The sequence below is a fragment of the Microtus ochrogaster genome, chromosome 19, assembly GCF_000317375.1.
Source record: "Microtus ochrogaster isolate Prairie Vole_2 chromosome 19, MicOch1.0, whole genome shotgun sequence".
In the NCBI taxonomy this organism is placed as follows: Eukaryota; Metazoa; Chordata; class Mammalia; order Rodentia; family Cricetidae; genus Microtus; species Microtus ochrogaster.
This window is the reverse complement of record NC_022021.1, coordinates 8,156,613-8,171,759: the sequence shown is the minus strand read 5'-3', so window position 1 is coordinate 8,171,759 and position 15,147 is coordinate 8,156,613. Positions and strand designations below refer to the sequence as shown.

At 41.6% G+C, this 15,147-nt stretch overlaps 1 protein-coding gene across 2 annotated transcripts in view; it reads left to right on the top strand.

Annotated features, from left to right (window-relative positions):
- The window catches only part of Dhfr (dihydrofolate reductase), a 23,377-nt gene extending 8,613 nt beyond the window's left edge, over positions 1-14,764 (top strand). For both annotated transcript variants that reach the window (XM_005356504.2, XM_026783751.1), the window contains 3 exons: positions 2,311-2,437; positions 5,350-5,465; positions 14,395-14,764. In XM_005356504.2, coding sequence (XP_005356561.1) covers positions 2,311-2,437; positions 5,350-5,465; positions 14,395-14,473 — 322 coding nt within the window. In that variant the 3' untranslated portion in view covers positions 14,474-14,764. The remainder of the gene's footprint in view (positions 1-2,310; positions 2,438-5,349; positions 5,466-14,394) is intronic.
- The last annotated feature ends 383 nt before the right edge of the window (positions 14,765-15,147 follow it).

Genomic DNA, 15,147 nt, shown 5'->3' with positions numbered 1-15,147 from the left:
CAACCACATGGTGGCTCACAACCATCTGTAATGAGGTCTGGTGCCCTCTTCTGGCCTGCAGGCATATACACAGACAGAATATTGTACACATAATAAATAAATAAATATTTAAAAAAAAGGATGTCAGTGAACAGTTACTGGAAAAAGACAAGGAATGAGGAAGACATCGAAGCTACTCTGCTTTGGAGCAGTCGTGGAGGAGTTGTTTTGAAAGTAGAAGATCTGAGTTAGTTCAATCTTGAGAAAGGATAAATTAGCTAATCAGGTATGCAGAGGTTACTAGAAGGCATTACATTTCTTTCTACATGGATCCCTTTTCTAATTTATTGGGAGCATAAAAACTGTTCAACAGTGAGTGACTGTACATTCTGGACCTTAGAGAAGGTTCCGGGGAAAGCAGTAGAGAAAGAAGCTCCTCTGAAGCATTGGCCCCTTTACTCTTGAGTTCAAGGCTTTGCTAGGGATTTCTTATTGGTCTCTCGTGTGTACTGGGGATCAAACCCAGGGCCTCGGGCATGGCAAGCACACCAAGCATTCCTAATTCCTGTAACCCTGGAAACCATATTGCTCTCGGCTTTTGAGTCCCTGCTGTCAGATTGTGCACATCAGCTCCTTCATCACCATCTCCAGTTCTGTTTCATCTCTATACCCATCCTAGCGTCAGCATTCTGTTAGGCCACTGGACTGTTATGGACCGTTTATTACCTACATCATCTTTTTTTTTTAAATTTATTATATATACAGCATCTGTCTGGATGTTTTGCTTACAGGCCAGAAGAGGGAGCTAGATCTCATTATAGATGGTTGTGAGCCATCATGTGGTTGCTGGGAATTGAACTCAGGACCTCTGGAAGAGCAGCCTGTACTCTTAACCGCTGAGCCATCTCTCCAGCCCCTGCATCATCTTCTTCATGACTGAATCTATATTTCTTCTTGTTGCTATTCTGTCCTTCAACACTGTTATATCCTGCCTTGTCCCTGAAATTACCCTCAGACCTTTGGTGGCAGCTCAGCTCATTTAACTCACCTTGGCCTCCATTTTTTTTTTTTTTTGGTTGTTTGGTTTCTTGGTTGGGTTTTTTCTCCCAGCATAAGTCCAAATGTATTCTTTGCTCTATCCTAATCCCCTTACCTATGACAAAGAGTGAAAAGAATAAAATGGGAAGAGAAGGAGAACGCTACTAGGAAGATGAATAGTCCCCATCAGTTCTTGATTAATCAATTGTTACAACTACAAGTTCAAAGACAGTTATGTAAGTAGTTCTTTTAAAGCACCAGCTAAGAGCTTGACATTGAATTAATAATTTTTGTTCTGTTTCTAATCACTGTGTATAAATTTACTCATTTATAGAGGGAATTGCAACTCCTCTCACCATCAAAATAATAGAATCCCAAAATTTTAGCTAATCAGCATAAGCAGTGAATTTATTTAACTTTTCTTTCTGAGTATTAATTCTGTAACTGGTAACAAGCTCATCCTCAAACACTTTCTGTCCTTTCTGTATTGTTCATAATATTCAGGTTCTTTCCCCATATATGTTAACAATCTGAACACTGCTTCAAATTCTTCTAGTCATTTGAGTATTCTCTGTCTAATATTTAATCACGAAAGTTTTCAGACTGACAGAAAGAACTGTACTTTAACCCAGGCAGGGGCGGCGCATGCGTTTAATCCCAGTAGAGGCAGGCAGATCTCCATGAGTTCGAGGCCAGCCTTGTCTACAAGAGCTAGTTCCAGAACAACCAGTGCTGTTACACAGAGAGACCCTGTCCTGAAAAAGCAAAAAGAAAAGGAAAAGAAAAGAAAAAGTGTGCATAAAAACTGCATACCCACCCACTGGATTCACCCAGCCCCTGGTTCCTGCCACTGAGTCTTTACTATGTTGGTTTTGGCACTGTTATCATCTATCCAGGTGGTGCTGCTTCCACATTTCAGACTAAAGGGCAGAATGAGTGTATTTCCCAAAATGCTTCCCATGTGTCATTAGCTAGAATTCCGCGTTGCTCTAGACTGTTGCTGTGGTAAACATTAATACAGTGAGATGCACGAGTCTTGAGTGAACATTAGCTTTGTGTTGACAAAGACTTACAGAAAGGTTGTTTTCCACAGTGAGATGTCACATATGCCTTTGTGTACCATTCAGGTATGAAAGATAGAGTGGATGCTGGACATGGCCGTGCATTCTAAGTACTTTACGTTAAAACAATTGGTTTCATAATTTGTTTTGTACTGACTGCTTCCAAGTCAAATTATTTGACTAGTGTAGACAGAATTTTACAGTAATCATATTTTTTTTTTTTAAATCTCAGGGAACCGCCACAAGGAGCTCATTTTCTTGCCAAAAGTCTGGATGATGCCCTAAAACTTATTGAACAACCAGAGTTAGCAAATAAAGTAGACATGGTTTGGATAGTTGGAGGCAGTTCCGTTTACAAGGTAAGTAGACTTATTTCTAAGTAGAAGGAAATGTCCTTCCCTGCTTCTAGCCGTGACCGTAGGAAGCAGCACATTATCCAGCTCTAAGCTAGACAAATTGTCAAAGTGAACTATTTGACATAGAAATAAATACAAATGTAAGTGTAGAATTTATACTTTATACCAGTCTAGTCTCTTTTTATTTGTATGTTTTATGTATAAAATCATATATTTCATTATGAAGTTGTGACATAATTATCTGCTTTAGTACTATTTGCCCCCCCAACTTCCATTTCCTCTTACCAAACACCCCTACCCCAACTCACCAACTCTCATCAACTTTAGTGCCTTATTTTTAAATCTGTTTTTAAATTGGCAGATAATCAGATGATCTGAAACATGCATTCACAGAGCAGATATATTGAAATATATCACCTTGCTTATTTTCGGTGATGAGAATACTTAAAATCAACTCCCGGCAATTTTAAGAGCACAGTTAGTCACCGTGCAGCTCAGTAGATCCCTAGATCTTATTCTTCCTGTGTTCTTTGGCAAAGATCTTCCCACGTGCTAGTCAATTTCCATTCAGAATACTAGTTGTTTCCAGTTTAAAGATCAGTCTGTTTTGTTGAGCATCTTTCTTATATTCCAATCCCAGATGTGCCCTGGAAGGGCTACTGTGCCTTTGATTCCAAGATAAATATTGTACTGAGAAGAGCAGGGGCTCTCGGTCAGCACAGGCCGATCAGATGGGAAGCTTTTCCTCAGCAACCTCCCTGCAGTGTGAGGGCAGAGGAGGACGGCATGTTTCGATCATGGTGGAAAATAGTGTACAAAGCAGAAAATATGCTTTTCCTGGTCTCATTTGGTACCAAATGACTTCTGGCTTGTTTTTTTGTTTTTTCAGATATTCTTTGGAAAGATTGCCATTTATAAGGAAGAAAAATCAGTCCTCTTTCTATGTTAACACACACACACAGAGAAAGAGAGAGGGGGATGATTTGAGAAAGGAGGATTGCAGATCCCTAAGCTGATTATGACTACTCCCTGTCTCACAGTCCTGTTTCTGTGACGTTGTCTCCTATTAAAGCATGTTCTCAAGCACTAACTGCTAAAAGCACTTATCTAATTAGATCTACATTAAGGAAGTAAAGGGCTGCAGGTAACCTCACATGCTGTGCTTTCGGCCTGTCCTCCCATGCCCATGCTGGCTGGCGAAGTGGAGCAGAGCCTTTCATTTCTGCACTGTCCATGGCTGCTTTTGCTGTAAAAGTCAGGAGCCTGTGCCACTCCAAGCCTGAGCTGTTCACCAGATGGCCCCTTACTGAAAGCTCACCCTGCTTTGAGGAATGCAGCTGTGGTTAGTCTGCACCAGCTCTTCTGGTTTGGGCACAGTGAGAGCTAGCAGAGATTTCTTTGGTTGCAGCAGCAATAATAAATAATGTAACATAAGCTGAAATACAGAAAGGAAAAAGTGTTCTCTGCTAGTATAGCACGATAGTATAGTATTAGAAGTTAAGAATAACGACTTGAAATCTTATATATGTGAGTATTCTTTTTCTTCCTCTATGTGTTTAAAGATCAATAGTTATTAATGCTTTCTTGGATCTGCACATCTGCCTCATCCTTTCCATTAAAAATATAAGCTCTTTCTTCCAAGGCGACTCGTGAACATGGGGCCTGCCCTGAAGTATGGTTGATATACACAGTGTCATTATACTTAGTTAATTATAAATTATATAACTAATGTTAATTGTAAAATTAACATTAATTATAGTAAAAAAAAACATTAATAATAACATTACAGAATTGGTTGGAAAGTCATTAACCAGAACAGACTGAGTGCCATTGTTAGCAACAAGAGACAAGAAGAAACAGAGACAGGGGCCTTTTCAGGTAACGCCAGAGTAGCAGGGTGTACTGTGGGGTGGGAGCCATGGCTCAGCAGTTAAAAGCTCTTGCTACACAATCGTGAGGACCAGAATTCAGATCCTAGCACCCACATAACAAGCAGGGAATCCTGTAAACCTCCTCAGTTCCAGCTCTGAGTGATTCGGTACCCTCTTCTGACCCGTGCACACACAGGCACACAAGTAAATGAGCAAATGAATTCTTTTAAAGAAACGGTGTCCTGAGTGTCCCTAAGGTGTTTTTAACAGTGAAGACTTCACAAAAGTGCTTTCTTATTCAAGGGTACAGAAGCAGACTTCTCTTGGGAAAAGCAACTAGGTAGTGAGGGGTGAACCCTTAAAAGAGCAACCGAAGGAAAGCAGCCAACTGAATGCTTAAATTTAAAAAAAAAAAAAAATACTTTAAATGAAGACCAGAATGTATTTTCATAATTATATATCATAATTTTGATAATATGACGTGTGTGTGTTTGTGTGTGTGTGTGTGTAGTAAGTTTGAGGGAGCTGGAGAGAAGGCTCAGTGACTGGCTCAGTGACTGGAGTTCAGTTTGCAGCAGCCACATCAGGTGGCTCACACCCACCTGTAACTCTAGTTCAGCTGCCTCCCATAGGTACCTGGTCCCACACAAACCTACGCAAAGAGGTATAACATATATAAACAATTTTTTTTTAAGTGAAAGTTTTTTTTTTTAAGTTTTATTTATTATGTATACAGTGTTCTCAGAGCTCTGCCTGCAGGCCAGAAGAGGGCACCAGATCTCATTACAGATGGTTGTGAGCCACCATGTGGTTGCTGGGAATTGAACTCAGGACCTTTGGAAGAGCAAGCAGTGTTCTTAACCACTGAGCCATCTCTCCAGTCCCAAACAATTTTTTTTTTCAAAATAGCTTATGTATATTGCTTGAGAAACTGTAAGCATGGATTTAATGCCTAGTACAAACTTAATTCAAACAAGAATCTTCTAGTCTCTTTGTCTTTTAACAGCGGTTAAGGAGAGTGATGCCTTCTATTTTGTTTTAAAGGAAGCCATGGATCAGCCAGGCCATCTCAGACTCTTCATAACAAGGATTATGCAGGAATTTGAAAGTGACACGTTCTTCCCAGAAATTGATTTGGGGAAATACAAACTTCTCCCAGAGTAAGTACTAATTTTATTAATTAGTCAGAAGCACTTTAGGGACTAATTACAGAAAAAGGGGGAGCAAGTAAGGGAAAAATACAATGACATATGTGGATTGAAATTAACATGTCACAGCAGAACCCATGACTATTAAATAAAGACTAATCAAAGAAGGAAAAAGGATTACAGAGAAGAGTAACTTTTTTCATATTTGATTTGAAGTAGCAGTGTGCTATATAGAAAGATACTTTTTTAAATAATGTTTTTATTTATTCTTTGAAGATTCTTAACACTGTATTTGGGTTGTATTCATTACCCTCCCTCACCTTCTTCCAGGTCATGTTCCCTCTCTCTTTAAGAACAAAAAGATCATGGAGTGCAGTCTGCACTGGCTGACCACTCCTGAACATGGGGCCTGTGCTGGAGTATCGCTGATAAACACTGCCACTGTATTGTAGAGAGTAACTTTCCCTCTCCAGTAGGTGTCCATTCTAACAGCCTTGATTAAGGGTGTGCTCTGCACCCTCTCCCTGCTCCTCATGCTGGGATCTGCCTGGCTTGAGCTTGTATGGGTCTTGTGCATGCTGTCACATCTGCGCTAATTTCCTTGAAGTCACCCCCACCTCTGGCTCTCACAGCCTTTCTGCTCCTGTTCTGTGTAGATCACTGAGCCTTGAGGGAAGGACTAAATGCAACATAGACGACATCACATTAGGGATCAGTATTCCAAAGTCACTTATCTCTACATGTTGACCAGTTGTGGGTGTCTACTGCAAGAAGAAACCTCCCTGTTGAGAGTTGAGCATCTATGAGTATAATCTAATGGGTATAGTCAATATGTTAAGAGTAATTTTATTGCTATGTTAACTTAGCAGAATAATCGTAATAGGTTTTCCCCTCGGTTCTTGGCCTTGTTGGCAGTGTCAGGTATGGGTTCCATCTCATGGTGTCAGTCTTAAATACAAAAAAAAAAAAGAAAGCATGATTACTCCCATGATATCACGCCACTATTGATAGTGAACCAGTGGGCATATCTTGCAGGCAGGTCACTATTGTAGCTCACAGAGTTCAAAGTGGGTGAGCCCAATGACTGCTTTCCTTTTCAGGCAACATGAGTATCATCTTCCAGCACTGAATGCAACATCTAGTTGAGTGCCAGCTGCATTTCTCTGTGCTCTATGGCATAAGAATGTAGTGCCTTTTGTCACATGATGTATGTTTGTTTAGTTTTATACTTGGGTTTAACATAAACTACGCAGACGAGTTACAGTGCTTGCCAATTTTCTTGTCTTTAAGAAAGCTTTCTTCAGCTGGAGTTATATAACTGCTTATTTTGCACTGAAACACACCCTCCTGGAGGAAGCAGAGAGGATTTTAGACCCAGAAGTAAATTCAGTTCACAAGGCACAGGAAGCTTCTCAAGCTTAGGAGTGACAAGGCCCTCCCCCGAGGTTGCTGGGGAGATGAGAGTGATCAGCTGAGCCACCTGTCAGCTGTGCAGGGAGCTCCAGGGGTGCAGCCTTTGTGTGCTGTCACCTAGTGTAGGCTTCTCATAGCTGCCTTTTAGTAGGTCACCCATGCTCCTGTAAGCCACAGAAATAAACTCACTAGCTCACAAAGCTAGACTTACAGTCATTTCTTTGGTCTGTTGCCAGTGCCCTATCTGAAAGAGAAGTTTGTTTGTATCCCTAGAAAGATATGTTATAGGAGCTCTTAGAAATAGACTTTAATAGACTTGGAAAGGTGCAGTTTAGTGATTCTGGTGGCATCCAGCACAGTTGTCACTAGGTCATTCTAGGGGAGTGAGGCCTGTCTTAGGCACCCTGAAAATTGTGTGGATTCTGCCTGCTGATGCTGCTGCCCATCCAGAGACAACTTCTTGACAAGCATGAAACAGTGGGGTCTGGTGGATACTGCAGTGTGAAGGTCCACTCTGAAGAGAGGCATCTACTGTGAGATCAAGATCTAGAAACAGCCCCCCAGCAGCAGGAAGAGTGGTCCAGGAGCAGGAAATAGTGCAGAGCCTGAACCCAGGAGGAAGTTGGCCTCTTCAGTGATACAGGAGGCGGCCAGGGACATTGTCCCAGCTCTATGGCAAATGCACTGGAGAGGAACATGAAAGAATCTAGGTGTGGGTGAAAGATGAGGGATCATAGGTTAAGGTGGCCTCAGTTGTGAAGATGCAACAGAAAAGCTATCTTGTGGTTCCAGCAGGAAACCTGGGAACATTTTAATTTCATCTGAAAGCACTTTAAACTGTTAGCTATAAAAAGTAAAAGAAAAAATAATTATATTAACACTTTTAGACCAGTTCTTAACACATTTTTCTAGATAGTCTCAATTGTGTCTAGTAATTATCCTGAGTGTGAATTTGTTTTTTACACATCCCCTAAAGAAACATTAACAACTTAGTCTAGATAAATGGATGGCCAAGCTTTAGAATAATAGTCTTGATAGTCTGTGGAATGACAGTCTTGGATCTCATAAATTCTAAATTTAGTGACTTTCTTTGGCTCTTAATTCTAAAGTAAACAGAGAATCGCAAACCATCAGCTGCTTAAGTCCAGACTTTGCATAGGCTCCTAAATTTTAAAAGAAAGCCACAGTTGGTCATTTTATAAAATGTTTATGTGAAAATCATACCATTTATTTTCTACTTAAATTGTGAATTCCCAGGTTATGTGAATATGGGTCTATGTTATGTGAGTATAGGTCTCAGCTGTCTCTTCTTAGTCCTTTTCTTTCTTTTTTTTTTTTTTTTTTTTTGCTACTAGTGATAACAGACTGCTGTATGATCAGCCTCATCCAAATATCATTTTAACGCTTAATGTTTTTAATCAGAATTTTTCCATGGCACTGACCCTTTAGGAACCTTGACAATTTAAAATAAATGTCGCTGTGACTCTCTGACTTTTTAAAAAAAAAATCAAAAGAAGACCTTTGCTGACAAAGGCACGCGTCATGACGTTCGCCTGTTGGGACTGAGTGACTCGGTGCCTTGCTGTGCTTGCAGTTATTCATGCATGTCGTCACAGTCTCAGCTGATTGCAAGTGGGAAGGTGTTTGTCTGGACTCCCATCGGTCCCTTTGGTCAGCGTGTACCATTATGCTGCTCTTACATAGTCTTATTTTGGTTTGACTGGGTCTCATGTAGCCCAGGCTGGCCTAGAACATACTAACTAGCCCAGGATGACCACCTGCTTCTAGTTCTCAGGAGTGAGAATTATACCTACCTGACTTGGCTTATTTACATGGAATTGTCATTAATTCTAACTTGTAATCGGCAAACATAGACCTTTCAGCTTCGTTCTATTTCAAGATTGCTTCTTGCTGTTCTGGGACCCTTGGGTTTCCATAGGAACTTTATGATCAGAATGCCAGTTTCTGACAGAAAGCAAACTGGGGTTTTGTAGGTATTGTATCCCCAGAGCCCTCTGAAGAGAACTGGCTCTGAACAACATGGCTGCCTAAACCTTGAGCGAGTTGGAGCTTTTCACTTAGGTAGGATCTTCTCTCTCTCCCAGTGATGCTTTACTGCATCCAGGTTCTTGCACCACTTCAAGTATACGTTATTCCATCTGCTGCTGTTGCTTTGTTTTCACACTGTTTACTGCTAGTGTATAAAACTACAAGTCACCATTTATTGGTCCATGTCCTTCAATTTCTTAGAGCTTAACAGCTGTATATATTTGTGGATAGTTGTGTAACGTTCGTCTGGTACCCAAAGCTTTAAAACTGGAGTAGTTATAATTATTCGTACATTCTTAGCCCTAGTACCATGAAATAAAGATGAAGGTAAGAGCTGACCCGTATTTACTGTCATCTGAAGTTTTCTTCCACTATTTAGTCAGTGTCCATTATTTCTTTCTCTTGCCTGAGTATCTGGTCCAGACCCTCCAGCAGAGTGAAGAGGAACTCCGGGCAAACATCTTACTTGTTTTGTTCATGATCCTAGTGGGAAAGTGTGATTTTATCCCACGAAGGAAGGTCCCTTCGATCTCTAGTTCATTAGTGACTTGGTGTTGAAGGACTGTTGGATTTGACACTCTTAATACAGTGGTTGTATGAGTGGTGTTCGTAGTAAACGAATTTTGCATTTCTAAGGTGAATTCTTTTTCTTAAGGATTTTTGCATTTGTATCTAAGAGACATTTGGTGCCTGCATTTCTTTAGCATTTGTTCAGCTGGTCTTGGAATCAGATGTGTTGACTAGCCGAGTGAGTGAGCAAGTGCCTCTCTTTTGCTTGCTTGGGAAAACTGGAGCTGCTATTTGCCATCACAGGAGTTGGTGGTGAGTGGCCTGAAACAGGACAAGGCCATTACTGTGACATGGATGTTCTAAGTGACACTCACAGGAACAAAATGTCTGTTCCATCACAACAGCTGATAGCCACCTGTTCTCTGACATCACAACAGCCTCCTTACATGGAGGAGAGGGGATTCCCTAAGGAAGTGGTCCTCACCCTTCCTGATGATGCGACCCTACAATGCAGTCCTCACGCTGTGGTGACCTCCAACCATAAAATTATTTTCAGTGCTACTTCATAACTGTCATTCTGCTTCTGTTATAAGATGTAATGTAAATATCTGATATGCAGATGGTTTTAGGCAATTCCTGTGAAAGGGTTGTTCTTTAAGACTCAAAAAAAAAAAAAAGGGAAATCTCTGGACAGTAAGTGTCTTAGTTAGGGTTTCTACTCCTGTGTTAAACATAATGGCCAAAAGCAACCTGGGGAAGAAAGGGCTTATTTGATTTTATACTTCTAGGTAACAGTCCATTATGGAAAGAAGTCAGGAAAGGACCTGGAGGCAGGAACTGATCTTGTCTACCGGCTTGCGCCTGTGACTTACCTGCCTGCTTTCTTGTATGCTCCGGGGCCACCTGCTCATAAGTCCCACCTCCCACAATAACTGGGTCCACCCCATCAGATGTCACACAGACTTGTCTATAGGCCAATCTGATGGGAAAATTTTCTCAATTAAGATTCCTCCCTCCCAAACTAGCCAGCGCAGTGAGGACACTCTGTAAGACAGGAGCATTACTCAGTTCTGGGCCTTTGTTTCTGAGCCTCTATACACTAGGGAACTTCTCCTTTCTCTTTAATGTCCAGAAATGAGCTTTAGTCTTTCTCCCCTTTGTTCTCCCGTCTTAAGTTTACATGTATGTATCTAAATTTTATTTATGTTTTTAAAATGTTGATGATCAAATCCACACACCATTTCATCCCTTCTAATTCCTCTCCTATCCCCCCCAACCACTATTCTCTCACAATTTCATGTATTGTTTTGTTTTTTTGTTTTGTCTTTTTTTTTAACACACTGAGTCCATGTAATGCAGCCAGTGTGTCTGTATGTGCATGACCATGGAGTCACCACTGGAGCATGGGCAGCCTCTCAGAGGCCACATCCCTAGAGGAACATGACTCTTCCTTCCTACGCAGCCATTAGTTATCAATAACCCCTAAGCTAGGGATGGGACGTCTTGTCTTCCTCTCTCTCACCCATGCTTAGACTTTGTCTGGCTTCATCTTGTAGAGATGCATGCGGCCAAACTGTGGTGCGCCCATCTGTGCGACAGCCCTCTTGTGTCCAGACACACAGCTGCTGTGCAGCTGTCCACTGTCTCTGACAGTCTTTCCAATCCCTCTTCCACAGTCATCCCTGAGCCTTGGGTTTGCACATGTGTGTGGAGGGTGTGTATTTGTGTATGTGGGGGGGAGTTTGTGTGTGTCTGTGTGTTCATGTATGTGATACATATAAAGGCCAGGGGACATCCTCAGGGGACATCCTCAGCAACACATCCTCCTTGAGACTGTTCTCTCCTTGCCTGGAATTTATTCAGCTGCTGGTTAACCATCAAACCCTAAGCTTCTCCTGTCTCTTCCTTCACAGCATTGGAAATATACCTTTGCCACCACATCTGATATTTTTATGTGGGGTCTCAGGCCTTCCTACTTGAGTGGCAAGCTCTTTACCACTCATTTTGACCCCCATTGTCTCCATTACCTGAGTATATTACTTCTGTGTTTAGATAGGCTTCCGTTCAAACACAGTATTTTTCATTAACACCATACTACTGATTTTCGGTTTGTTTTTTTGTTTTGTTTTGTTTTGGGGGTTTTTTGTTGTTGTTGTTGTTTTTGTTTTGTTTTGTTTTTTATATTTACTTTAATGAAATAAAGATAAAAGCAAGAACTGTGAGTGGAGAATGAACTAGAAACTGGAAGCATCAAATGGTCAGAGGCCTGAGAGCAGTTCACATTAACACAACCGTGGCTTCACCATGCCTTTTTTTCCTGGAGTCTTTGCCTATGCAGTTGGTCTTTCAGCAACACAATGCCAGCCCATCCCATGTAGGTCTGTTCTCATTGATCTTGCTTGGAAGAATTTTTTCTGCCTCAAATTTCATGAGGCATCAACCAAACCAGCAGGCCCAAAAGTTTTATATCAGCAGTATTGTGTTTAATGAGTTGCAAAATAAACAAATAAGACAAAAGAGGGGCCTTTAGAAGCTATGCTCATCCATGCTTTTCATTGCTGAAAAACATTGAATGCCTGAGGCAAGCTAAGTTTAGAAGAGAGATATGTATTTAGCTCGGAGTCATGAAACCTGAAAGGCATGCTACAAGCTTTAGCATTGCTGCTGGTGAGGACCTCCTAGCAGATGTGCCACAGTGACAGGCATTGCTGGAGGGGGCAATCACTCTTGGAATCTGGATGCCAGAGAGAGACTGGAGTCTCCTAATCCCTTCTGAAGGCGCACTTCCCATTAACCTAGGCCCACATAAAGACCCACCACCACCTCCCACATCATTCTATCTCTTAAATCACGATGCTTTGGAAGACAAACTCCTTCCACACCACAACAGAGTGGTAGTTGGCTCCAGAGCCGAGACCCATACCCCTCATCAGTGAACACCGTGAAGCAGATTTTAGGCTCACTTGATGTCTTTTCTTCTGGTCCCTCTATCTGATGACTTTCTGGGATGCTGGCGTACTTATCCAAAATCTCCACTAGAGCTAGAGCCTGGGCTTCCGCTGTAATACCCATTTTATTAGAGTTCGAGTTTGTTTGCTTAAGAACTGTTTCAGAAATTCCGCTGGCCTCTTGAGCGTCTACCAAATCACCTCCATTGCTGCGGTCCTTCATTATTTCAGAGCTGCCGTTTATTGACTCTAGTGCTTGAAGATTCTAAGTAGGAGCACGTGGGGGTGGGACCTAACAATAAGTAGTACACCAATTCCTGTGAGCCTTCAACTCCAGAGGCCAAGTCTGTGTGTGTTCATGTGTGCCCACAGGAACGTGTGCGTGCGTAGACCACACTCACCCTTGTGCGCACGCACGCACAAACCATCAAAGCATAGCTTCCAGGAAGAGTTTGTTCGACATGAAGCTGGGGCAGTGGTTCACAACTATCATCTCAGCATTCAGGAGCCCGCAAGTTCAAAGCCAACCTGAAATACAGAATGAAATCCTATCTCAAAACAAAGAAAGGTTAGAATTGTAATTATAACCATTATTAAAAAGATAAAAAGATATTAGAAGAAAAGAAACTAAAGGAGAGTTCAGTTTTAGTTTCACAGCAAGTATATTTAGCAGGCCGCTTATAAGATTTTATTATCCTTGGCTTTAGAAAGTACCCCTTAATGCTCTGCTTTTTTCTTGTAACTGACAGTTTTGGCGGAGCTGAATTTTACATACATACACACACACACATACAAATGTGACTTTTTCTGAATTCATTCCAAAGAAACTCAAATCATAATTGAAAATTGGCCTAGTAAACTCAGTTTTACAAGGCAGGAGTACTACAAGCAGTGAACAGCAATAGGCTAGAAAATGGTTGGTGACTTAGAGAGCTTCTTCTGTTGACATGAAGTTTTCCATATTATAACTGATATCTGTGGTTCCTCATCAGTGTATCATATATCACAAGACATTTTAAAGTTTTCTGTAGCATGCTTGCAGCAGTTTGGAGTAATACCTAACACTGTGTCAGACATCACACTACTCCATGAAGAAGGCTTGATTGCCAGCCAAGCAGAAGAGCTATGTGTACACAGGAGAACCAAAGATGAAAACAGCAGCTCCTGGTCCCCTCTGCTGTAGACTGGGATGCAGCCTGCACCATTGTGAGGGACAATGGAGGGTGTGGGGATGCTCACTTGGAGACTGAGTGTCCAGAGGGTCCTGAGTGAGAGTCAGGAGATGAAGAAATCAAGTGCACCATGGCTCTATCAAGCGGTCAAATTGCCTCATGCTGTGAGGTTAGTAGAACCAGGTAGTGTCCATAAGTCAACAGAGAACAAGAATCTACCAGGTGCTGGGCATACAACTTTGGGTTTTGGCGTTTTGGATTTGTTGTTGTTTTGTTTTGTTTGGGAGGTGGGGTTTTGACAGTGTTTCTGTCTGTAGCTCTGACTGTTCTGGAACTCACTCTGTAGACCAGGCTGGACTCAGTCTTAGAGATCCGCCTGCCTCCTCCTCCCGAGTGCTGGGACTAAAGGCTTGCATGTCACCACCGCCCATCATCATCTTCAGTTTTAAGCAACTACAGATAATTTGCTTTTCTTTTCTTAGAGATGTGATTTCAGCTATAACTTGCAAAAGTTCCTAAGAAATTGCCTAGTAGCTCATTGGTAGAGTGGAAAAATAAAAGAAATAGAAACTGGAGTTCATTTTTGAGGGGAAAAAAATGTGAATCAGAGCTAAAGGAGAAGCTTTGGGATTCAAGTTTTCCAGTGGTCCATGGTTGGCTGCTTCTCTTCTGTCGCCGTGTGTTGTGTGGCTGCGGATACTCACTCACCTTAGGAGTGGCCGCCACTTTGAAGTAAAAAAAGCTTCTCTCGCTTCACACAGTGTTGGTGCCCTTGGGTGAGAAGTCAGGGAAGCCATGCTGTGTCTTCAGTGGGTGTAGAATTAAGTTGTGAATCTTCTTCTTTTCCAGATACCCAGGGGTCCTTTCTGAAGTCCAGGAGGAAAAAGGCATCAAGTATAAATTTGAAGTCTATGAAAAGAAAGGCTAACAGAAAGATGCTTGCTGGTTGACTTCAAGTTCTACTGCTTTCTTCCTAAAATTAGCATTTTTATGAGACCGTGGGACTTGTGTTGGCTTTAGATCTATGAGTAATTCTTTCTTTAGGGAGAGTTAATTGGGAGGAAGTGTTTGTTTTGCGGTGTTGGAAATGGAACTAGGGCCCTGCATGCTGGACACATGTTGTCCTGCTAAGCCATGCCCCAGCCCCTGTATAATTCTAAACAATGTTTTCATTTCCATTAATCTAACCAGGTTATATTAAATATATTTTAAGACACACCACTTGCTATAACAATTTCAATGTCCCTCCTATGCCACCTCAAATGAGTCCCCAGTAAATGCAGAGCGTAGTGTGCATACAAAAGACCCCAAAGATGTAGAGCCTCTGAGAGCATGGTGTGGGGACTCATAGAGATAGGAGCTAGACAGACAAGTCCAAAGGGCAGAAATGAGTTTTAGACAGCGAGCTGGAACTCAGACTTTAAAAGAAAATTAGATCAAAGTAGAGACTGAATTATTCTGTGCACATCACACTCAGCAAAGTTCTGTTCACTCAGACAGAAAACCAGTAAATTGAGAGCTCCATTGTGCTCCGTGGAGATGGGAGCAGGTGGAAGATTATGTAAGGTCTGAAACATTTAACTTCTCCGTTTCTCATCTTCA